Here is a 25,566-nt window from a genome sequence, read left to right as displayed (position 1 = left end):
AACCCACTTCACCAGCCAATCAGCCCCTGACATCCATCAGAAGCTTCAAAAGCTTGCCATGGGGCCGCAAACCCTCTCAACCTTCTTATTGATATGGCCTTCAGTGTCTTTAACAATAGAGACCAGGCTGAGGAAGAAAGGAAGGAACAGCATGACTTAAGAAGGGAAGGACAGCAAGCCAGGCTTTTGGCAGCTCTCATGACAAGACCTAACCACCTCCTGGTCACCCCAAAAGTACCAGAAGACCTCCGCCAGGAAAGGGAGCCTGTTTTAGCTATGGGAGCCTCAAACACTGGAGCAAGGAATACCCGGGAAACAGTTCCCAGCCTCCACCCAAGATGCCATGCCCACTCTGTAAGAAGATGGGCCACTGGAAGAGGGAATGCCCCCAGCTCCGAAGGGAGCGAGGAAATTCCCCCATGCTGGTCATGGCAGTGGTTGATTGACGGGACCTGGGTCCTCCCAAGGCTCCCGAGAAGACAGTCATCATCGCACGGGAGGAACCACGGGTGACCACTGACGTGGCAGGTCAGTTTGTCCAGTTTCTAGTGGACACGAGAGCCACTTACTCTGTCCTGACTTCTCACACTGGGCCCCTTGCCCCCAAAACCTGCTTTGCTGTTGGGGTAGAAGGTAGGCCAAGGCTAAAACACTTCACCACCCCTCTCACTTGCACCTGGGGAAGGACCCTTGGAACTCAAAAGTTTCTTGTCATGCCTAAACGCCCCAGCCTATTTATTGGGAAGGGATTTTCTCTCAGTCTTATTTGCCCTAAAAATTAAAACCAAGGCCTATTAAAGGCTGGATTATGCCTTATGGACAGTCCAGCCCAAAATATTTCCCCCAAATTAAAAAACAAAAAACAACTTATAGATCCACAGGTCTGTGCTCAGGGAACCCCAGGGAAAACAAAGTTTGTCAGTCCTGTAAAAATCACCTTAAAAGAGGCTAATAACTTCCCTTCCAGGTGTCAATACCCTCCCTGTCCAGTACACTCTCTTTTTCTCTGCTCTTTTGCTTCTCAGGAAGTCATGACTCTATCCTAACAGTCCTCCTTGTTATCCACATCGTCACAGCTCCAGCTTACAAACATCCACTATCTGACACCATGAATGTCACTGCTAAAGGAACTAACTCATCTGACTGCTGGATCTGCCCCACGACCACACCTCCCCAGAGGACCTACGTACGTCTCTTTTAGGACTCCCCACCTCTTGAGGGACCCGATGGGGCTGACAGCAAAATACGCTGGGTTCTCATTTACCACCCAGTGTGGGAAGGAAGGAAGGACTGGGGCAGGAACCAACTGGAAGCCAAACTCTCTGGAACAGATAACCCTCCTCCAAATCGGACGGAAGGATATTTCAGCTTTTAGGCAAAGCTAGCCTCTGTTTTACTGGTATTAGCATCCAGGGACAAGAATTACGATGGCTGAATGAAACATACTACAATCAAACACTAGTTTTCAGTAATCACAGTTGGGTAACAGACACCAACCAGACTGCCAATATCCAATATGTAGGGAATGTCACTGTCTGGTGGAAGAACCTAGTGACTGGAATAAAGAAAACTAAAACTCACAATAAAAGCATAATATCAATAATAGTTAACAATACACAAGAGAAAGCCAGCATAGGGATTAGACAATATTCAGGACTAATGTTTAATATAACTAATAACTATACTCAGATATACTCCAATTTCTCCCTGTTAACACTGCTGTATCGAAACCTGAGGTGCCAAGGGAAAAAAACCCATGGCTTCAGAAAACTCCACTTCAAATGATAATGCAACAAGGGTTTCAACCCATCCCACCTGAAGATGAGAACTATCAACATCCACTGCACGAGGGTGCTGCCTCCTTCTACTCCCCACTCTATCTCCACCACCGTAAAATCCCCAAGACCCCTATCTCTGACCGACAGCAAGGAGATCTGCACCCACAGGCAGCAGGGACAACGCCCATGCTCAGGTTGAAGCAGTTACAGAAGATGCACCAACGCTTTACCCCTTAAAAGACTTTAAGGGGGCTTCCCTGGTGGCGCAGTGGTTGAGAGTCCGCCTGCCGATGCAGGGGACCTGGGTTCGTGCCCCGGTCCGGGAAGATCCCACATGCCGCGGAGCAGCTGGGCCCGTGAGCCATGGCCGCTGAGCCTGCGTGACCGGAGCCTGTGCTCTGCAACGGGAGAGGCCACAACAGTGAGAGGCCCGTGTGCCGCCAAAAAAAAAAAAAAAAAAAAAATTTTAAGAGTCCAGACTCCTTGAAGGGGTAATGTTAGAGAAGGCAGATAGCTAGATATAAACAGAGAAAGCAGACAGGGGCCAAATGACAGGAAGCCATACATCTTGTAAACAGCACAGCTACTCAACTGATACTGTCTGCTCTTCCTTTGAGAGCATCCTATCGCTTAAATAAATCCTAGCTTTGCTTTCTCGGCTTTCCTGTCTCCTCTCTGAATACTTTCTGTGATGAGACAAGAACCTACTCTCTGGTGACACTCATGTATAGCCATTAGGCAAAAAGGCAAAGCCACTTCATTGTCTTGCACTTAATGAGATCATGAAACATGGAAGAATGGCATCAGCCCCAAGAACATAAATTAGATTCTGATTAAGCTTTGTGACATCTGAATAGGGAACCCTGATCACAAAACCCGCAGAGCAAGACAGAGCATGTGCAGTAAAAATGTCCAGGCTTCAAATGACCACTATACAACGTTCCAGGGTGGCGCTCAACTGGTAAGGGAAACCTTAAGGGAAAATAGCTCTCAGGATGCATGTGTGGTGGCTTCAGGAGCCCAGTGCACAAGAATGGATGGATGTGATCATCGCCCCGCCTCAACTTTCTCATCAATGAATATTCTGCACCTCATAGAAAAAACTCATGCCTATTCAAAGGTTAAGATGAAATAAAAAGGGAAATCAGAAAACCCGCGGGGCGCTCCTCACTTGCGAGGACACGCACATTCTTCTCGGAGTGCATACTTTCGCCTCTTAATAGACTGCTTGTTTGTTTTTCTTTATGCTTCAGTCTCTGTGTGTTTTCCATTGCATTCCTTGTCCAAAATTCTTTTTGGACAGGTAGAACAAGACCCTGAACCTTTAATAAAGCCATCCAGCATCAGGATGAATAAAACAGACATTGATGGGGTTACCATAAAGGTTTTTTTTTTTTTTTGCGGTACACGGGCCTCTCTCACTGTTGTGGCCTCTCCCGTTGCGGAGCACAGGCTCCGGACGCGCAGCCTCAGCGGCCATGGCTCACGGGCCCAGCCGCTCCGCGGCATGTGGGATCTTCCCAGACTGGGGCACGAACCCGTGTCCCCTGCATCAGCAGGCGGACTCTCAACCACTGCGCCACCAGGGAAGCCCTACCATAAAGGTTTTAATATAGCGCTACCAAAGGCTGGGTGGCCAAGGCGGCCCCCTGTTCATCCACCAACATTAAAGAAATCCAAATAAGTTCGTCTATTTATCCCAGTTTGGAGAAATCTGAAAAGCTGAAAGACATCGATTACTATGAGAATTGTGATCAGCAATCACTAGGGGCAACAGGCCAGTTAATTAAGTTAAAGATTGACAGAGGAGACAGGATTCCTTGGCTTAACCCCTCATTGGGGGCCCAAAGCCTTTTGCAGAAGAGTGACTAAAATGGTCTGGGGATAGAAAAGAGAAGTTTCCAGGAACCCCTTGACATGGTAACCCTACGAACTGGTACCAATACCCACTGATGAAGTTCTGACTCAGGCTACATTTAGATTGAAAGAATATAGAAATGTAAGAGTTGACAGGATTATAAAAAATTGAATCTTTAAAAAAGCTTTATGTAAAGAAATTATGCCAACTTTACCTGAATGCTTTATGGGAATAGTATTATGCCTGGCTGGGAAAATTTCCCCCACCCAATACTGTAAAACCAAAACTTACTCATGAAATCTTAATGGAGGCTATATTTAGTAATGTAAGAGTTAATGGAATTAAGATAAAATTTTACAGGAGAATTGATATATTTGAACAGGCTTTATACAAAACAATTGCATCTCTTTTACCTGATTGTATTATGGGGATGGTCATTTTATCTTACTGGGGAATGTTTCCCCTACCTAGTTTTGTAAAACAATCTACCCTTCAAGCAATATTAATTGGACATGCCAACAAAATTGCCTGAGCAGAGCATAAAAATTTTTTGATTTAAATCATAGTCAGAAGTCTTCCTGATATAAAGAAGCAAATGGAGGACGATGTAGTTGGATGGTTGATCAGCCTACAATCTTACAAATCTTTGCAAAACTGGAAATTCCGTTCTAGAGGAAGTTCACATTCCACCCATTCCTTTCCATAGATCCCAAAAAACTCTGCTATTTAACTCAAAAGGCTAGTAATCTCTCTAGGAACTCTTATCTAGACCATCTCCAATTCTTTTTTTTTTTTTTTCATCTCCAATTCTTAATACTGAATTTTTTAAAAAATGGAAAGGGGGCTTTTAAAATACAAATTGCTGTATAAGCACCCTTGCCCAAAATTCTGGTTCAAAAAACACTTTTAATGAAAACTATAAGGTATCTCTTTTATGTCTATTTATATATATTTATGTATGTATATTATAGACACGGTATTTTTCTGCCTCTGAGTGGTATTACCAAAATTAATTATAAAAGAGCTCAATTTAACTGGCTTAAAAACACACAAGCGCTATTTAAGAATAGTCTCAAAGATATAGTAGAAACTAAACCAAATGTTTTTCAGGTTCACGAGAGCTATGATAATTTTTGGTAAATAAAAGCTAGTTTAAGTTTGTTCATTTAATTAATACAGACATGCCTTTAGAGTTATCAGCATTAAGCACAGTATTATACGTTTGTTCTACTGAGGTTTACTAAAAGTCAAATAAGGTCAAATTACCTCTGTACTAAATTTGCCAGACAAACAACTTCAATAGAAACAACTGAAGATGATGGCTAATGGCTTTAATGTTTCCTAAAATTTTCATGAGTAATCTAAGTATGATTGTTAAGAACAAAAGTATTGAATGGATATAAATGAATAAGAATTTTTAGATAACTTTTAAACAATGATTGTTTTACGGTACATCTACTTAAAATAGTTTCCCAAATCTCTCTGGTGACTTGAAACCTTAGAGTTTTGCTAAATTAAGTTAAATAATGGAAATTCACTGAATACCTAGATCATTTCCAAATAAGATAAAATATTGAGCATTAATTACTCAACATAGTTTTATCTACTTTTGTCTTTTTATAATGTAGAAACTAAAGATGTTTGGGTTTCTTAGTAAACATGTCTCCTGTTTATCTAAGGACTGTACTATAAAGTAGCATACGTCTTTAGAAATTATGAAATATATTCATAAATTTGCCAATCCACAGAATGTTAATGTAAAAAAAAGACCTCTTTTTGCCAGAATTTTGCCATTTCAATGTCCTTGTACATGCTAATAGTTGCTCCTGAATCAGAGAAGTAAAAATGGGTAAACAATAGCTGTAAATTATATAAACATTTAGGGCTACGGGAAACTCAGAATGGCCACTTGGTACTTTGTGGCTCTGTGGCAAACCCCATTTTTTGGTTTCTGTATTCCTTCACCCACCATAGTGCGTTTAATATTGCTCAAATTGTAAATACACATTGCTTGGGAGACTTCTATGAAATTGTGAAAACAGTCTACCAGCAATGTCTGACCTGTCAGAGGCCTCAGACCTCCTCACACTGAACCCTTTAAACATCTGCAGCTGGACTTCATTCAACTGCAACTTAGTATGGGTTATCAGTGTATTATTGTTATCGTATAATGTTTTCAGGATGGGTTGAAGCCTTCCCTTGGTACAAGGCTGATGCCTTCACAGTGGCAAAGAAACCGTTAGAAAATGTGTTTCTCACTTGGGGTATACCTTTCACAGTCTCTGGTGATCAAGTGATTTGTCCACTTCACTGGGCAAATCATTTGAGCCTTAGTGAAAACCTTGTAAACTTCTTGGAATTATCACCATCCCTATCACCCTCAATCATCAAGCAAGGTTGACAGAGCTAATGGAACAACTAGACTCAAGCAGAGCATGAATTAATTACATAAGACTGAATGAGCTGACGAATATGATTATAATTTTTATGATTTTTTGTCTAAAATGTTACTGTTTTTTAATCATTTGTCTTCCAGATATAAAGAATTTTTTAACTTTGCTACTTATGACTTACAGCAAGTTGGTAAATCATAAACAGAATTAAAACATTTATCTTTTTCTCCCTACTTAATCCCTCCAGAACTTGGGAACTCTTAGCATTTTAAGGATTTTTTTTTAATGGCAGTATAGTTATTTGCATAACTTCAATAAGAATCTTTTCTCTTTCTAACAGGACGAAATTGAAAACATTGGTTATATTACCAGGGCTCTGATGGAGTCTCATATTTGAGGGATACATGCATAGACTCAGATAGGACCAGGCCACTTGAAGGAGCTAAGATTTGCTTTAGGGAACCAGTAAAGCTCCTGGGAACAGCCTGGTGCTTTACTTACAGGGTTGTCAGCAGCCTCACCGGGTGAGTAAGGAAGGTCACTTCCTGGCAAGTGCAGGAATCTCAAGATATTTTGGGGACCTTGAGAAGAGAGGAGTTCACCCAAATCTATATTTGATTTCAGGCGAAGGCTGATGACAATTTCCTGGCTTGACTATCCTGGCTTCAAGAGGCCTTTAAAAGTTCAATCTAGAGATTTCTCATGAAAAGTTCCAACAAAGCAGTTTAAAAGAGTCTATATGACCCCTCACTATTCTTACTGTACTTATGTAAATAATCAGACCAAGTTTATTGAAACTAGACTTATTTTGCAAACAGATTAGTCTTAATTTGTCTGTATTTGATAGATATGAGGGTGATTTTTAGAGAGGAAAATTATGTTTCAGTGACACACTTTTGTGGTTATTAGATTCTATTGCTGTCCATTGTCTTTTAAAGTTTTGTTTTCTACCTGTAAACTTGACTGCTCCTGAATTCTAGTTTTCACCAATATTTGGCTACAATTCTCCAAACTAAGGTTTTCAATTTTTCTCCCACCCTTTTGATTTGGAGTCATTGAGAACTAAAACTGCCCTTTTCCCAAAGCCATGCAAACTAAAGTTGGACAACTTGATATAAACTTCACAGAAATCACCATAACAGCTCATGCACTGACAATCTTCCTGCCTGTTGCTATGGCCAATCAGAAAGATCGCTAGACATATTCAAACTGCAAACCTGAAAAAATCTATCAGATTGTCACTACCTGCCCCCACTCCATCTGAAGATGTCTCAAGTTGGATGCTTAGAAACTTTCTCAACTGCTTGCATGCAGAAACTGGGCCGATAGTCTACTCCAATCACTATTATTTTTCTTTTGTTTCTATATACTTGTCTCTTATTAAATATCTGATTGCTTTCACAATAGGCCTAACTTTAGGAGCCTCATGAAATGAGACACAGCTGTTTCACTGAGATGACCTATTCTCAGGACCAAGAGAGTGGTTCAATGAGATAGAGCAATCTATCAACTCAAATTCTGAACTGTGAAACTTCTTGGGGAAGTTCCAAAGGAGGGAACCCTGGGGGTTCAGAACAGACCTCTCCAAGATGTGCCACTTTGGCACATGGATTATTTTGAGCTAGGGCAACAGAGATCCTACAGGTTCAAGAGAAACTACGTCTCCTCCCTTAACTACCTACAAGGACTTAAATTGGAGATTTTTCCCAGAAAAAAAAAGTTATTACCAGAACTTTATGTAAGTGGCCCCATCTGTATGGCAGGGCAAACACCTAAGTGACCAATATCTGCTCCTTTTAAAATTGTCCTGTGAATTACGCTCCTGCCCTCGAGAGCCTCGGGCCCCTAACTCATTTCTTAGTTCAGGATAGCAATGTATACCTCATTGTACCTTTCTGTCTCTGACCGTCTCGTGTAGGGTTCCTATGCTTATGAAATAATTTGATTTTCTCCTGTTAAACTCTCTCATGTCAATTCAATTCTTATAGCAGCTAGAAGAACCTAGGACGGTAAAGGAAAGTTTCCTTCCTCCCCAACAACAGCAAAATTCTCCTTAACTCATGCAGAGGTGTTTTTTCTGGTCCTTCTGACCTTAATCCATTGTTGAATTTTCAGAAAGAAACGAATGGCATTGTGACTCCAAAACTGTGAACATAACTCACTGCCTGTGATAATGCACGGTTATCTGTGCCCTGTGATTCTCTTAGAAACTGTATTGTATAATCAATTAGTAGCTACTATGAATAATTTAAGTGCAACAAAGAACACATTATTTTCTTCAGATGATGGAATTTAAAAACTCATGCTCATCAAGAACATAGATTCATCTTGTGTGTAAGTAAATAGTTAATTGATATCTTCAAGTTTGGTCTCTTAAAAAAGCAAAATATGTGTAGAGTATGAATTTCTTAAACCATCACAGCTGAAAAAATGGGCAACAACCTGCTACCTAAAACTGAGTTAATGGTATATAGAGATAGGGACTTGTCAATGTTGATACGTTCACTTTACGTGGGATGCTCGCCCAGATGGGCTGTGGTGAAATAAATGAATTAGAGAATAAAGCTATAATAGCACTTTGTTGTGCATCTATTAGATGCTTTATCAACAACTTTGTAAGTTTATTACTGTAATCCCAATGTATGAATGCTGAAGATCAGATGGAGTTCAATGATTTGCTGAAGGTCCAATGCTAGAAAGGGATGGAGTCAAGAATTATATCTGTATTTGTGTCCAAAGCCCTCTCTTTTCACTATATTAAACTACCTTCCTCAATGCTTCCATCTAATTTTATTATGATACTATACACATACGTTAATATTAATCATTTCTACCAAATGAGTAATTTTATTTTTCAGTGTTTTTCTCCTCATTTCAGTTTCTAACCCAATAAGAAAGTTAAAAAAGAAGGATAAGAAAGTAAAAAAAGAAGTAGAGGAAGAGGAGGAAATTAACTTGAATAAGTTACTAAAATTAAGTTTTCCTGAGAGCCAAAGTTCTCACGATCTTCTAATTTTCCAGGACCTAGATGTGTCATATATATATTTTAGATATAACATGCCCTTTTGCCATTATATGCATGAATTATAATTGTACATTTTAGAACGATTTCCATAAAAATAGGTAAGAAAACAAAATATAGTTTGCTTTAAACAATCAGCTTCAATTATTCTAATGTAAATTAGTTCCTACCTTAACAATACCATCTTCCTAGAAATGTTCCCCCAAACATGAACATAGACTATCAGTTTTTAAATCTGAAAAAGGCAAAGTACAAGCAATCAAATTAATTCTTAATTAAGATGTTAGTAAAGAATCCCCTGTTACACTCTAGGCACCATGTAAAGACAGGAGAGATGATAGATAAATTCCTTTAAGTAAAAATACTTCCCCACTGTGTTGACTATTAACTCCAGGGTTGACTATCTCCATCAATAGTAGTTCTCTGGAGTGGTTAACCCAAGATCATATGCAAGTGAGAAAATCAAAAAAAATTAAATATTTGAAATATGATGGATTTTAATATGAATTGTGTTCACTACCAAAAAAAGAATGCTTTCATTGTCACATGTCTTTTATTCTAAGTTTACCAAGAATAAAATAAGATGATTCACCTCTTCACTCTAAGATATTATTAAAGATATTAGCATTTTTTGTATATAAAGATATTAGCACGTTTTGCTTTCAACCGACTTTATTTGCAACAGGCCATGCAGTCATAGCAAGTAATATTAAAGGCCCTAATGCCAGTTATTACTTCTGGTTTTCATTGGTTTTATTCTAGATCTGCACATGCATTATGCAACGTTTTTTAAAAATGAGCATAACAGTTTAGTACATAAAAAACAGACAACCTTAGAAACAGACTATTAAAAGGACAAATAAAAGGACTGTTTGAATACCTGGTTTTAAATCCCCATGGGCAAATATGTCAATCATATATCGACAGAATGCATACTGATCTGACAAAAGTAGAAAGAAAAAAAAGCAGTGAAAAAAATGTCATTGACACCTTTTCTTTTTCCTAGGGAAAGATGGCTTAACAAAACAAACAAAGTAGCATAATTCTATTTTAATTACTACAATATTTTCTGTGAAGGAATAATTTGCACATATATGAACACACGGGAAAAATAATAAATTTAAGTTTCCATTTATTCCATACAAAAAGAATAACCTTAAAAATTGAAACAGACTAGTTCAGAGTAATATTATAGTGTTTTTAAAAATCAAAACCTTTTTCATCAAATTTATTATTAGTCATCATATTTAAGCAATTTTTCTCATTGTCTGTATATATACTTCCAGTAATGAAACAGAAGTTTCACAAGAGGAAATTGTTTCCAACTTGGAATGTTTTACCAAATATTCACTCCCAACCCTTCACCTCATTGTCTAAATGAAGCCACAGAATGTTTCTTGAAAAGGCAAGCAGGAGGGCTAACCCCTTTGCAACCTGTCAGGGGTCTTCTACGTGGAGATTCTCTTCAATTAGAAGAGGAAATCCAGAAGAACAGACTTACAGCACTAAATAACATGATTCTTAAGGTAATTGATTGGGTAATCTTTATTAGAAGATCATCTTATGATCTTGATTAGTATATGGTCCATGGAAAAAGTAAAAAAAAAAAAAAAAAAAAGGGAAACAGCATAGGATTTGAGCTTTTGAGGCAGACTTTGTCAAAAATTATTTCAGGAGTTCGTTTTTTCATTTCCTTCTAAATTAAAGACATTGTACTGAACTTTAAATTTTCATATAACTTTAGATTCTGCCAAGGTCATTCCAATCCAAATTTCAGTTGATGAATCATTCTATAAGCTTTACCGTATCTTCTTTAAAGCTTGAAGATTATTAAATGAATCTTGTTCAAAATGATTTACAGTTAAATGTTTCTAAATAGGCATCTTATTAATTCAATAAATCCAAAGGCAGCTTTAGGATCAAGAGAGTTTATTGAATTTATACAACATGACATACCCTTAAGTGCTTTAAATTATGTATATCAAACCTATGAAATAACGAAACCTGTTATTATATAAATACACACACAAGGATTTTTGTAAACCTCATTGTTTTTAGAGTATTTACAGTATTTTTAGAGTAATCCATTATATTATGAGACTCCACCTTTGAAAAAAATGTACTTATTGCAGAAGGTGTAAAAATATAATTCTTTTCATTAGTACCTAAATGAGTAGGCCAAAACTCATAAAGTTTCAAAAATTTGCATGGATTTTGATTGTTGAATTGGGTCTCACCTCCCCACGTGTGAGGTGGGGAGTGGGAGGGAGTTAGCTCTTGGATCAGCCCAAGAATTTATTTGCTCCTCAGTGTACTGGCAGTTATAACAGGGGTTTCTGATCCCAGGACCCGGGAATCCTATGACACAGGAGAGAAGATGAAGGTAGAGAGTATTTTCTCTTTTCTGGGCATAAACCTTTTCCTTAGCAAAATTGTAGAATGAGCCATTTGACTCTAAGATGAAAAACCGTATTTCCCTTAAATGGCAAACTTGAGGTTGGGCAAGGAGGACTTCCTAAAATCAGCAGGCTTTCTCCTTTGTTTCAGTAGTTAATGTGACTGATCATTTTAGATGTGCCCTTCCTACAACTCTAGAAGTAGTTCTCAAAGGGCAATTTAAATATCAAAAAGATGAGGAATTTGTTAAAATGCAGATTTTTTGGCCTAGTCATGCAAAAAAAAAACCTTACAATTCGATGGGTCTGGACCCTAGGAATATGCATTTTTGACCGACTCCCCAGAGGAATCAGATTAGACCACACTTTCAGAATCATTGATCTAAAATTGCTCAAAATTTCTTTTCTCACAATGTTTCTAGTGGTATCATAGCCCTCAGCAACAGCAATGGAGAAAGTATGTACCTTAGAAGTTTAGAATGCAGGGACTTCTTGAAATTTGAAGGGTTTGGACTATCCCCCAAAATGAAATATTGTGCTCTGCCCCAAGCTGTGATAGAATGTTTATATACATAACATGTGGAATAGTTTACTGAATTAATTAAAATCTTCATGCTTCAGAGATTCTTCTTTAACTGAATGCTAAGAGTGTAATGATGCTATTACCAAATTATTACCAAAGTAAAATGCTTATATTTCTTATACCAATATTTTCTGGATCCAAAGTCATTTGTTTAATTAATGCACCAGTAGTCCTACAAGTTTCCAATTTAAAAAAGAAAATTTCTTAAGAACTCAAAGAAGGTTAATATTTTTAATCTAGAAAATTGAGTTACACTACGTAGGAGGTTTCTTTTATATTTAAATAATGCTGTGAAGTTGCATTCTAATGTCACCAACATATCAATAGGAAGATAGAGAGTATTTTTACAAAATTTAAAGTTAAGAATTTTCTTTTTTGGCTGCACCACAGGCATGCAGGATCTTAATTCCCCCACCAGGGATAGTACCCGTGCCTCTTGCAGTAGAAGCATGGAGTCCTAACCACTGGACCACCAGGGAATTCCCAAAGTTAAGAATTTTTAAATATTTTAATTAGGATGTCCATTTCCACCTGTCTTGTGTGTTGACCTTAACAATGTGTAAGAACTCTAGGCAGGTATGTGTTGGGCAGTCCCCAGTGTGTCTGCTTCATCTGTCTAAGGATAAAGCAAAACCAAGTCTTCCTGATTTTGGAAAATTCATTTTAAAGAAATGCTTCTTTAAATCCAACTCAAATATTCAAACAGGACATTTTTTTCCTAAAGAAAATCTGAACTGTTCTATCATTCTTTCATTGTTATGTGACAATAATTCACATAAGGTAATTTCATATCTCGTCACCACTTCTTATTACTTTTTTCCCCTAATGAACATCTTTCTAGGAATACCACATGCTGTCCATCTCTCCCCTTCCTGATCCTCAGGGACCAGTGATGGATGTCATTCAGCTGCTGCCTTATTGGTATTCCCTGTGGAGTAGCAGCTGAGAGAAAATGCATTCAGGGTGTAGAATGTTAACAGAAAATAAATTTTAAAAAACCTCTAATGAGAATGGGGCATATGTGGTCTGGTGCTCTATGGCAGATTCATATTAGCTACAATTTCTCTGCTTGCCACAAACAGTTGTTAAAAAAATAAGAAGGAAGAAAAGAAGGAATGAGCATAGCAGTGGGGAGGTTTGATTTTTTTCCTTCCCCACAAATTTGCCAGAGACCATCAGAAAATCAGAGAGCAATGCTTGATCGTGCTGACCCTTCTTACCCTACTTTAAACAGATTAAGAATGGTCCATAAAAACCAGATTAGGTAATATATTAGAGTGTGTTTAAGTTTACAGTAGGCACGTACAAATATATGAATCTTATTCCTGATGCTTTAGTAGAAATAGTGTTTATATATACAATGTTAAAAATAACCATATATGAATGTATATGCATGTATACTATATAATAAAATAATTGCCAATAAGTGTATTGCTGCATGTAAAAATCTGTGTCCAGTGAATAAAAGACCTATAGAAGCAATTTATTTAAGAAGAACTATTAGAAATCTATAGGAAAAGAATGTCAAATTCTTTAGGTCTAACTTAAGCTAAGCAAATAAATAATCCCTTGCCTAAAGGAGAACCAACTCAACAATTTTACTAAATCATCAATACAAGAGTCTCAAAATCAAAGTCACCTCACAAGTAGATTATTTAGAAAGCACTATGTCTTTATCATGTTTGAGTTAAAACTATAATGCAATTAGGTTTTTTTATAAACAAATGCTGTTAAAGCATAGCTTAAATTTTTTAAAATGACATATTTATGTGTCTGATCAGCTATTTGAGGTAACATTTTCATTATTTACCTAATAATACATTTATCTAATTGATGGTAGATCTCAATAGAGAGCGTTAATTTGGCAAATGCATTTGTTTAGCTGATAAAATCACATTTGTGCTTTTATTTAACTCTAAGTGATATCTGAATGTCTTTTAATAGATAAATAGCTCTTGATATGAAAATGAAAACAGTAGATTGAAAATGGAAAGGTAATATAATGCTATCTTCAATACTGATTACTGATAGGAATAAAATATAGTATATGTGACCCAGACATTATTTGGAAATACTTTAGTGATGTGTCTTCATCAATAAAATATGGCCCCCAAATAACTAAGATACTAAAAATGAACATCCAAAAGTGTACTCATATTCCTAGTTGCTAGATAAGTATTTTGGTACTCCCATATATAACTGGAATGAATTTTTACATACTGTATTTATGGACAAAAAATAAAAATATGCTTGGTACGTTTAATCTGGTTTCATGTGATTATTTTCTTTTTTGTGTGATTATTTTCTTTCTTAAAAGGCAATCTAAAATGCAAAGTATTTTAGGATCTTGATAATAATTTTAAATAAGCATATAAGTGAATCAGAAGATTAATTTTCCTGTCTTCTATCACAATGAAATAGTCCATTCAAAATATTTTCTCTTTATTTACTATATTTTTCCTACCCAAATTATTGCATAAATAACATACAGCTTTGTTAGAGATGATAATTAATATTTTTAATTGATTCAAGGCAATATAATCATCTTTAAAATTGAAGAAAGGTTTTTGGGCTCCAAAGATTTAATCACTCATATGCTTTAAATATCAGTATTACTTTAAAATAAAAGAAAATTAGTTAAATTAAAATTTTTGTGAACTACTACAAAAAAAAATCTCTTCCTTTCTTCTTTCCTTCCTTCTTTTCCTTTTTAAAATAATTTTCAAAAAATACACCTTTTCCCTCATATAAATAAATGTTTCCAAATATTACTTGTGAATTCAGGGGAAAAAGTGATTCAAAGATAATATACAAGAGTGAATTGCAAAGACAAATGCCATATAATTTCACCTGTATGTAGAATCTTAAACAAAAAGAGTATAGATCGCAAATTTCATATCTTGTTTGTACCTTATAGTGGGGAAAATTATCAGTTTCACTGTCCAAATAGCTTACTCAGTAACAATATTTTTAATTTCTTTAATGCAAATCTTATGGAAACAATTCCTTAATTTTAGCCCTCAAATAAAATTATTAAAACTCTCAGAATAAGGACAAATTTTATTTTGCAACACCCCTAAAAAACATTTATAGGAATAGTCTATACAGAGCAGATCCCACATTCTGTGTGGGGAAGCTCCGGACTGTAGCAACTTGGAACCAGGAGTGGATTTAGGGAAGGAAAGATTCAACAAGGGCCAGAGATGTGTGACAATACAGCCCTCAGCTGACCTCTTAAAACTCCATCCTTTTATGCTTACAAGCACCTTTCTTTAAAGAATATCAGGTTTACATTCCACCTCCATGTAAATGCTCTATTTCTATGAAGTACGGATGTTAAGTTTTACATCACTCTTATTGAAAAGCAGCACAATATGTAAGATACAGAGCTTTCTATGGCGATAAATTTAGTCACTGGACAAACTGGATTTAATAATTCAATGTATATTCTAAATTATATGCTCTTGCAGAGCTACAGGAATGTGTGGATACTTTTTATGATACTTATTCTATATCATTTGAACATACACCCCTTAATAAACTCCTTGAGAATTGTCAAGTTTCCTGCATTGCTGTTCTTCAAAGAGTACACAAAGGACAGAGTATGTGTCCTTTAAATAACTTCAGATACTAACTCAAATCCTCTTTTAAAAATGTTTCAAAATGCATCTTTAGATATGTGAACACAGTTTAGTATTTCTATAAATAAATTTTAATTCCCAAATTATTGTATTTCCTTTCAGGTATATTCACTTATACAAGTCTTTTACTCCCACGTAAAGTCTGATCTTGGTCTTTTTTCAGTTTTTAATTTCACTGCATCTGTTTCTTGCCCAATACTCTCCTAGAACCTCTGGCCACCTCCTCTGAATGTTTACCTTTCTGTTCATGCTTGGACACCACTGCAGCATCTTTCTTGTCCTTCTCTTTGGGCTTAGGTGATGTTTTCTGTGCTTCTTTTACTTTTGCAGCTGTTTGCTTCACCTTCTCCTGTTTTGCACCTTTCACTTCCTTTTTAATCTTTTCTTCAGTCTTTTCTCTAGTCTTAGCTTTCTTCTCTTCTGTATGAGTTAAAGAAAAGTTGAATTTTATATATATATATATATATATTTAACCAATGCAGCATTTCATCTTTCATTGGTTGTTAAGAACACTTTTAAAAGAAAGAGAACAGAAAAACAAAACAATTGTGTCACTGACATAAATACTTATGACTATCATTTGATTTTTATATAGTTTATGAAGTGGCATGTTAGATTACTAAAAAAATGTAACTAACTTGAAAGTTGGACTCTTTCTTAATTTGTACATGATAACATTACTTTTTAGGTAGTCAGGAACTAAGTATATCAACAAGGAAGCATTTGGATTCTGGAGGGAAGTATATATATAGACATGTTCAGTGAAAAGCCATGTCCATACCAAAGAGCCCAATAAGAGACCTTTTAAAACGATATGATCATTTTTGTCCACAACTGAAATATCTTAAAAGTCATTCAAGAAACTGAATTGTCAACACAATATTTTTTAAAGGTAACTATTATGAAGGCAAATGTAAAATTATTTGCACTGGTAATGACTAATAGAAACAAAACAATAAAATCCATTAAGGGATAACTCAGACATTCAGTCTCTAATGATGTGACTTTAAAGCGATGGAAAGAGAGCAAAATTAAGATGTTGGCTCCTGCTTATCTTAGTTGAAAAATAATAATTCAGGTGACTTTTAAAGCCCTTAAATATATCCTAGAAAACAGAAAGTGCTATAAATTAGCATATATGTGAAAATATATGAATTATGATACATATACATATATTCTATACATTCATATTTTATTCTGATATTATTACATGTATTGGGGGGAAGGGAACTGGGAATGTGAACTAATCAGTCTGCAAATCTTTCAATTATTTTAAAAAAGCAATAATAATATAGTACACATTTGTGGAAAGTGTTTGTAATAGAAGTTGCATATTGGACATTATTTATTCTATGGGATCACACATAATCACTAGACTTCATAGTAAGTCTACCATAGTGTTGGACCCTCTAATGTCATTTGCCCATGTAATGGGTAGCCTTTATTGTGACTCATGTTGAAGAATCTGATGAAAATATTATAATCAAGTCTCTTGACTTTAGTACACTAAGCTAGGATTTGAGACTAAGAAAAGATAATATTATGAAGTCCTGCAAAGAGAAGAATGAAAATGCTAATGTTTGATGCTTGTGAAACCACAATATCACCTGTGGTGCTGCATTTAATTGAATGGACTCACACCTCCCAAAGCACTGTTAAACTTATCTTGATGCTGTGTTAGGGGTAGGGGATATTTCTATCAAAATAAATTGGGAAACACTTAAGCTAAACTGGTTTCTTTACTATGGAATTTCTCAAAGCTAAAGTGCATTAAGAATATTCAAGGAGGGAGATTATGCTACCCACTGTTTCCCAAAGTTACTGACCATAAAACTCTCATAGAAGCATCACCCAATTACTCCACAAACTTCCAACATCTTTGTGGCTTCTGTGACTACAGTCAACTGGGGATTTTCTTCTACTCCCTTTAAACCTTTTCTAAGTTTCCTTTACTGCTTTCTGCTCCTTCCTACAGCAGACACATACATTTCTATGACTGAAACCATCAGCTCTGTGCAAATGACTTTAAATCAACATCATTCCAGGACCCCACACCATAATATTTATTCATTTCTGCTTGGAGAGAAAGTTCCTCTGAGATGGCCAACAGCACCTCAGAGTCATACAATCCACATATGTTCACCTAACAAACCCCTCCAGAGAGCCTAGCATGACCTAGGCTCAGAGCCTGCTGCCAGTGGTCTGAAGATTGGCGGGACAATGTTCCTATCTGAGGAGAGCTGACTAAAAGCCTGTGATACCCAATTAAAAAAAATATGAAAACAAAACAAAACCACAAAACCCTCTGATATCTGGCTTCATCATTTCTCCTCTCATAGCATCTTTCCAAAAGTTTCTTCCTCCAGTAGGCTACTTTCTTTTTTAAAAAATATCTCATGTATTTTCCACATGTCAAATATTACCAAGCTATACTATGTTTTTCATATTTTACACACATATAAAATCCCTTTGTGCTCAATTCATATGCAGCAAATGACTCTGCCATTGGAATGAATCATTTCTTCACCCGAGATTAAATTTGTCTCAACTTTTTTTTAGGTACACGTTATTCCCTACTATTTATCTTGTATTACAGATGGCTGTTCACATATCTGTCTTCCCTACCATACTGAGAGCAACTTGAGGATAGGAACTATATTATTCATTTTTGTAGCAACATAATGTCTAACTAACACAGTGCTTTTTTCAGAGAAAACAAAGAATAAATGTTTATGAATGAACAATTTTGTTCATGTTTATGAATGAACAATCAAGAAGAGAAAACAGTAATTGTTTCACTATGTTCAGATCATGTGTACAACATACTGACATATAGATTACATATGTAAATATGTGTTTAGAAATGGGCTTGAAACAACCTGGAAAATTTGCCAACTGTTTTTTTGCTTATACTTTTTTATATGTGAAATTATTATTTTGGTTACCCTAAATGGCACCTAGCTACTTCTTGTAGGTAGCAGTTGATTTAACCTTAGCTTTGTACTATGAAATTAAAGATATGTGAAATTAAGATCTACTTTTAGTGCCATTATAATTTATAAATGAGTAAAGGTAATTTTCTTAAACACAAGACTACATCTAAAACAAATTCTTTTTTTAAAAAACAAATTCATTTTTATCAGTGGTTTTAAGTATAAAAATAACAAATTTTTCTCTATCTATTTTAGACATTTTTAGTGATCTTCATCTTTGAAACAGATAATGTTGCCTCACATTTAAACAAAAATGGGTGAGAACTCAACAATGATGTGGATAGAATGTGGAAAATACCATAAAATTAAAGCAACACCCAACTTATATTTATTTTTATCAAACTGGGTAGGTGTTCTTAAATTTTGTACCAAATACTTTTCCTGATTTTTCTCAAAAAGAATTTAAGTGACATCTGCACTTAGGAGTTCATTTAGGAACAAAAAAGCAAAAAGAATTGTCATGTTCAAATCACCCAGCTCAGTTTAGGAAGACATTTAATTTAAGACTTTTATCAAATGGAAAACAAATTGTCTAACCAAAAGAATGACATCAGCATATTTGATCCAACTTTGGAATTAGTAATAACTGTTAGCATCTGAACCAGAATCAAAATGTCTTAAAGTAGGGAAACCGCATTACCCAATAAACATACTAACATACTATACATTTTGGGAGTTAGGAAATAACCCATTTCAACTCTCATTCATTAAGGAACTACCAGTTGCTTAACTTTCTCTCTCTCTCACTTATATTCTTATTAAAGTATTTGTGATTTTCAGCAGGCCGGGCTGACTCATGATGGCCCTTAACGATTCCCACCTTCTGGTATGCATACCCTTGTATAATCCTCTCCCCTTGAATATGGGCTGGCTTATGAATTTGCGGCTAACCCACAGTATGTGGCTTCCATGATTACTTTACATAAGATTGTTATTTCTGTCTTGCTAGCTAATTTGCTCTCTTGCTAGCTGATTCGCTCTTGCTGGGTTTGATGAAGCCAGCAATATTGGTGAGACTCATGTGGCAAGAAATGAGGATGGTCTCCTGCCAAAAGCCAGGAAGAACTGAGACTCTCATGCAACAGGCCTTGAGGTGAATCTTGCCAACAGTCATTTAAATGAACTTGGAAATAGTTCTTCCCCAGCTGAGACTTCAGATGGGACTGCAGCTCTGTCTAACACATTGATCTCAGTTTTGTGAGACACTGTAAAGCAGAAGACTGAGTTGAGCCATGTCCAGATTCTTGGCCCACAGAAACTGTGAGATAATATATGTGTGTTGATTTCAGCCACTAAATTTGTGGTAATTTTTTACACATAAAGAAATAATTAATACAGTATTAAGTAAACATTTGTTAAAGGAATAATGGATGCTTGAAGGACTTTATTTAATTATCTTTGGAAAGAATACTTGATTTATACTCACTTGGGGTTTTGTCTTAGTTCAATTACATACTAGCTTTATAATCTGGACAAATTGTTTTCTCTCCCCAGAAGTAAATTTCTTCATCTGTTAAGTCAGGTAATTAATTGGGATAATCTCTAACATCCCTACTAGCTTTAAGTTTCAATTCATCCATCTTAACTTCAATAAAATGATGTTTGGTTACCTCACGGAAACATTTAGTAAAAAATATATCTGCCTCAAATATCTAATTATTTTACACTGTGTAGATAAACACATTAAATTTTGAAAATACATTCCAATTTTTATCTACATGCTTAGACCCTTGAAAATATACTAGATTTCTAAAATATACTGATCACATAAAACCTACATTTTAAAATACGAGGAGGGAGCAGGAGATAAAATGGCCAAGTAGGAGGACACAGAGCTCACCTGCCCCCATGAACACATCAAAAGTACATCTACATGTGGAGCAATTCTCACTGAAAACAAACTGGAGACTGGCAGAAAGACTTTTTTACAACCAAGCCTCTAAGAAAGATACACACAAAATCAGGTAGGAAGAGAAGCAATTAGGTTGTGACCTGTACCTCTAGAAGGGGACACAGAAGAGGAGAAGGATTAACTAGGCTTGCAGATTACCCCCTGGGGAGCGAGCAGTTCGAAACACATATCAGTCACCGCAGTCCTCGGGTCCGACACCAGGAGTACCAGTCCCCTTAGCTGGTTTGAAAACCAGTGGGACTGACAGCAGGGCTATAAGAAACCTAGACTCTGCTCTGGAAGAGTACACACGTGCTCACTTACTCCTGAAACAAAGCAGAGGAAGCAAACTGAACTGTCTGAGATTCTAGCCGGTTTCCAGCGACTACCCCAGCTCATGCCCCAGCCTAAGCTGAGCACCCACTCTAGCCAAGTTTGCTCTGTGGTGCAGTTCTACCCTAGGGCAAAGGCTGCCACAGCTGAGGAGAGTGCATGGTTATAAAGGATAGAGCCGGCTCATCTTAATTGGGTGACAGCAGTCATTCCTGGCACTTATGGAGGCAGCAGATGGGGAGTGGACCAGAATTCTGACTGGGGTGCTGGGACCACTCCAGCCTGCACCCTGAATAATGCTGAGTACACACTCCAGCCCCTCTTGCTGCAGCACTGCTCCGCTCTGTGCTGAAGGTGCCAATGCCCAGAGCAGGGAGAGCACACACTTAGAGGGAACAGAGCCAGCTTGGTCCCAAACATCAGGGCTTCTCCTCCAGCAACTTGGGACCTGATCCAGTCCCCAATAGGGCGGTGCTAGCCTCTGAACAGAGGAGAAGCCCAGGCTCACACCTGGCTCTGGCCGTAGACCCTCCATCTCCAGCTCCACATCCTACCACGGTGAGAGCTGCCTGCACTACATGGGGGAAGATGAGACTCATGCTCACGTCAGATTCAGCCCTCCCACCAAAGCCACTTGGCACATGCAGACTATAGGGGCACTCCCACATAAAGACACTCCTTCAAGACTGGGATAGGTTACTGTTTCACCTAATTTCATAGAGATAGTTGAGAAGCGAGAGGAATTTGTTTTAAATGAAGGAACAAGAAAAAAACTCTGAAAAAACATCAAATGAATCAGAGATAAATATTACCAGATAAAGAGTTCAAAGCACTAGTAATAAGAATGCTAACTGAATTAGTGAAAAGAATAGATGAACACCATGATAATTTTAGCAAGGAACTAGAAAATATAAAAAAGAACCAATCAGAACTGAAGAATATAATAACTGAAATGAAAAACACACTAGAAGGAATTAACAGCTGACTAGGTGATACAGAAGAATGCGTAAGAGATCTGGAAAATAAAATAATGGAAATCACCCAATCAGAACAGCAAAAAGAAAAACAATTAAAAAAAATGAGAACAGTTTAAGGGACCTCTGAGACAACATTGAACAACGCAGTGTTCACATCATAGGGGTCCCAGGAGAAGAAAGGGGTCGAAAATGTATTTGAGGACATTATGGCTGAAAACTTCCTGAACCTGAAGAAGGAAACAGATATCCAGGTACAGGAAGCACAGAGGGTCCCAAAGAAGATGAACATCCAAACATATCATAATTAAAATGGAAAATATTAAAGATAGAGAATTCTAAAACAGCAAGAAAAAAACAAAGAGTCGTACAAGGGAATCCCTATAAGGCTATCAGATGATTTTTCTGCAGAAACTTTGCAGGCCGGAAGAGAATGACCTGATATATTTAAAGTGCTGAAAGTAAAAAACCTACAACCTAGGATATTCTATCCAGCAAGACTATCATTTACAACTGAAGGAAGATTAAGAACTTCTCAGAAAAGCAAAAACTAAAATAGTTCATCAAGACTAAATAGGCCTAAAAGAAACATTGAAGGGTCTTCTCTAAGTGGAAAAGAAAAAGCTACAAGAAATAATAATCTATAGGAAAAGAAAAATCCCACTAGTAAAGGCAAATGTATAGTAAAGGCTGTGGATCAACCACTTAAATAAGCTAGTACAAAGATTAAAAGACAAAAAACTCATGAATTCATCTATAACTGCAATAAATGGTTAAGGTATAAGCATGAAAATGTAAAACATGACATTAAAAACACAAAACGTGGGGCACTCACAGATATAGAGAACAAGTTAGTAGTTTACCAGTTGGGAGAGTGAAGGGAAAAGGGGCAAGATAGGAGTAGGGGAGTAAGAGGTACAACCCATTACATGTAAAGTAAATAAGGTACATGGATACAATACAGGAATATAGCCAATATTTTATAATAATTTTAAATGGAATATAATCTATGAAAATTTTGAATCATTATGTTGTATACCTGAAACTAATATAATATTGTAAATCAACTATACTTCTATAAAAAACATTAAATTTTTTAATTAAAATTAAAACATAAAAATATTAAAAAGACAAATATTGTATGACATTTATATATAGAATCTAAAAAATAATACAAATGAACTTATTTATAAAACAGAAAACAGACTCAGTCATAGAAAACAAACTTATAGTTACTAAAGGGCAAGTTGGGGAGGGATAAATTAGGAGTATGGATTTAATAGATATACTTTTCTATATAAAAACTAGATAAACAAGGATTTACAGTATAGCACAGGGAACTATAGTCAATATCTTATAATAACCTATAATGGAAAAGAATCAGAAAAATATATTTATATATTTATGACTGAATTGCTTTGCTGTATATCTGAAACTAATACAATATTATAAATCAACTATACTTCAATAAAATATATATATAAATAAAATATGAGGAAGCAATTTGAATTTAGTAGATAAGACTGAACTATCAGAACCTGTATTTTTCTAACATCAAACGATTTGTAGACAAACTTAGAATAAAAACTAGTTGATGTAATCTTCCAAAGTTTATAACATTACATTGATATTCTAACTGATTTTTTCTTTGGTGTATTATCAAGACAGTTAAGGCCCTCAATGCTTAAAATATTGATCAGGTTGATGCATTATCCTTCTTGGAAAAAGAAATCCTTAATTTTAGTGTTCTAAAATTAAATTCAAGGTGTAATACTGATCCAAACTGTAAACCAGATATGTTGCACTGGTTTCCTCTTGTTATAGTAACTACCACAAATTTAGCTGCTTAACCCAGCAACCATTTAATATCTTCTGGTTTCCACGGTTCAAAAGTCTTGCCATAATGTGGCTCAAATAGGTTTTCTGCTTAGGGTCCACAGTGCTAAAATCAAGTTGTCAGCTGGGCTGCATTTCTTACTGGATACTCTGGGGAAGAGTTGGCTTCCACACTTACTCAACATGTTGGCAGAATTCATTCCCTTCTCACACTTTCCATGTACCTCCCTCAATTTCCAAGCCAGTAGTGAGGGCCCAAGTCCTTCTGACACTTCAAATCTTTCTCTTCTGCCCCATCTCTATGTTTTTAAAGGTTCGCGAGATTACACTGAGCCCTGGATAATTCAGGATAATCCCCGTATTTTAGATCCACCTTAACTACTTCTGCAAACTCCTTTTACCATGTAATGTAACCTAGCTCAGGGGATGCCACCAAGGGATGAAGGTAATGGGGACCAAAATTCTGCCCCCCACATATGGGAAAGCTCTTCATTTTCTTCTCACATTTGGAGATGCTCTATTATTTTAAGTATTCAGTTTTATTATTCTTTTAGATATTAAATTTTAAGTGTAAGGCCAAATTAAATTTTATGTAAAGGAAATGGTGAATGCGTACAATCATCCAGCTACCTGTTACTCAAAATGTAATCTTTTAAAGTAAAAAGTATAATTTACCTTTTGCCACTGTCTTTGTTTCTGGTTTTTCTTTTTTCTCAATTTTTTCCTTGTGAATTGCTTTAACAGAAAATCTTATATTAGTATACACTCTTAATAGATTTCAAGCATTTTCTTTACTTCAGTATTATAGCCACCAAAATCATAAGCTAGTTTGAAGATTGATGACATTAATGGGCCCAATTCAGGAATAAAATATTATTAATTTAATAAAAACTGTATAAAACTTAATTTAAAAGACTTGGCATTAAGACTTAGAAAGCATTTTGAAAGCTAGTCTCACCCTCCTGTTTAAAGTTATCATTCTAAGTAGAATTTTAGAATAACAGCTTTCAGGAAAGACAAACAGAGAGAGTAATTTTATAAGAATTTGTTGAAAGATACATCATTTTATCAGGAGGAAGCACTGTCTTTACAATTAAAAGAAATAACTATCAGGACTACAGCTTTGATTAAGAACACTGTGTCTCAACAAGGACACAACTGACTTTTAGGGAACAATTTCTCAGTATGAGGGATTGTCTTATGCACTGAAAAAATGCTTAGCTTCCCTGGTCCCCACTTACCAAATGCCCGTCATTCCAATGACATTTTAACAACCAAAATGTTTCCAAATACTTCCTAAGGGAAGCACCTATGGTTGAGAACCACTAATGGGTTATAAGGTAACCATCAAAGATTACTGATTGAGTGCAACTTCTTAACTGAATGGTACTTCACATGATACCTGAAACATTATACCTTTTAGTTGTTTATGTAATAGATTAATAACAATAATCAATAATTGTTTATAAAACAATATAAATTTATTTTATCAACTTCTATTTTACTTATATAGACTAGTAAAATCTTGTGTCTCTTAATGGTTTAAGTAAAGGAGTTCTGAGAAGTACAACAGTATGAGCAGGTTATCCTCATATTTCAAATGTATTAAACTGCGCGGTTTAGTAGTTTCCCAAATCACCATACATATTTCAACATTTACATAGTATTTATTAGAGAATAATAATGAGAGTTAAAGAAATTATGGAAAATTAAATGATAAGAGATTTTAATTAAAATAGTTGGGTTAAGGAAAGAGCCAAATTATTAGAGTGAAAAATTGGAGCCCTAATTATTTTCATTTCTCTAACTATATAATACAAATACTAATGTCAATCAGTTTTACTTGTATTATAAAAGGAAAATGATGT

At 35.9% G+C, this 25,566-nt stretch overlaps 1 protein-coding gene across 11 annotated transcripts in view; it reads right to left on the bottom strand.

Moving 5' to 3' along the window:
• TRDN (triadin) overlaps nt 1–25,566 on the bottom strand; it is a 304,940-nt gene that overhangs the window by 163,452 nt on the left and 115,922 nt on the right. For 10 of the 11 annotated variants that reach the window (XR_009543925.1, XM_060168337.1, XM_060168339.1 and 7 more), the window contains exons 7-9: nt 24,374–24,433; nt 15,909–16,091; nt 9,932–9,991 (exon numbers count right to left, since the gene is read on the bottom strand). Coding sequence is in view for 10 of the 11 variants with exons in the window: in XM_060168337.1 (XP_060024320.1) it covers nt 9,932–9,991; nt 15,909–16,091; nt 24,374–24,433 (303 nt within the window). In the remaining variant the exon portion in view is untranslated. Of the gene's footprint in view, nt 1–9,931; nt 9,992–14,522; nt 16,092–24,373; nt 24,434–25,566 lie in introns of those variants that run through there. The other variant, XM_060168347.1, reaches the window with a different exon arrangement.

This window comes from Lagenorhynchus albirostris, chromosome 12 (assembly GCF_949774975.1).
Source record: "Lagenorhynchus albirostris chromosome 12, mLagAlb1.1, whole genome shotgun sequence".
Classification (NCBI taxonomy): Eukaryota; Metazoa; Chordata; class Mammalia; order Artiodactyla; family Delphinidae; genus Lagenorhynchus; species Lagenorhynchus albirostris.
Note: the sequence above shows the minus strand (reverse complement) of the source record. Positions and strands in the feature narration are given on the sequence as shown.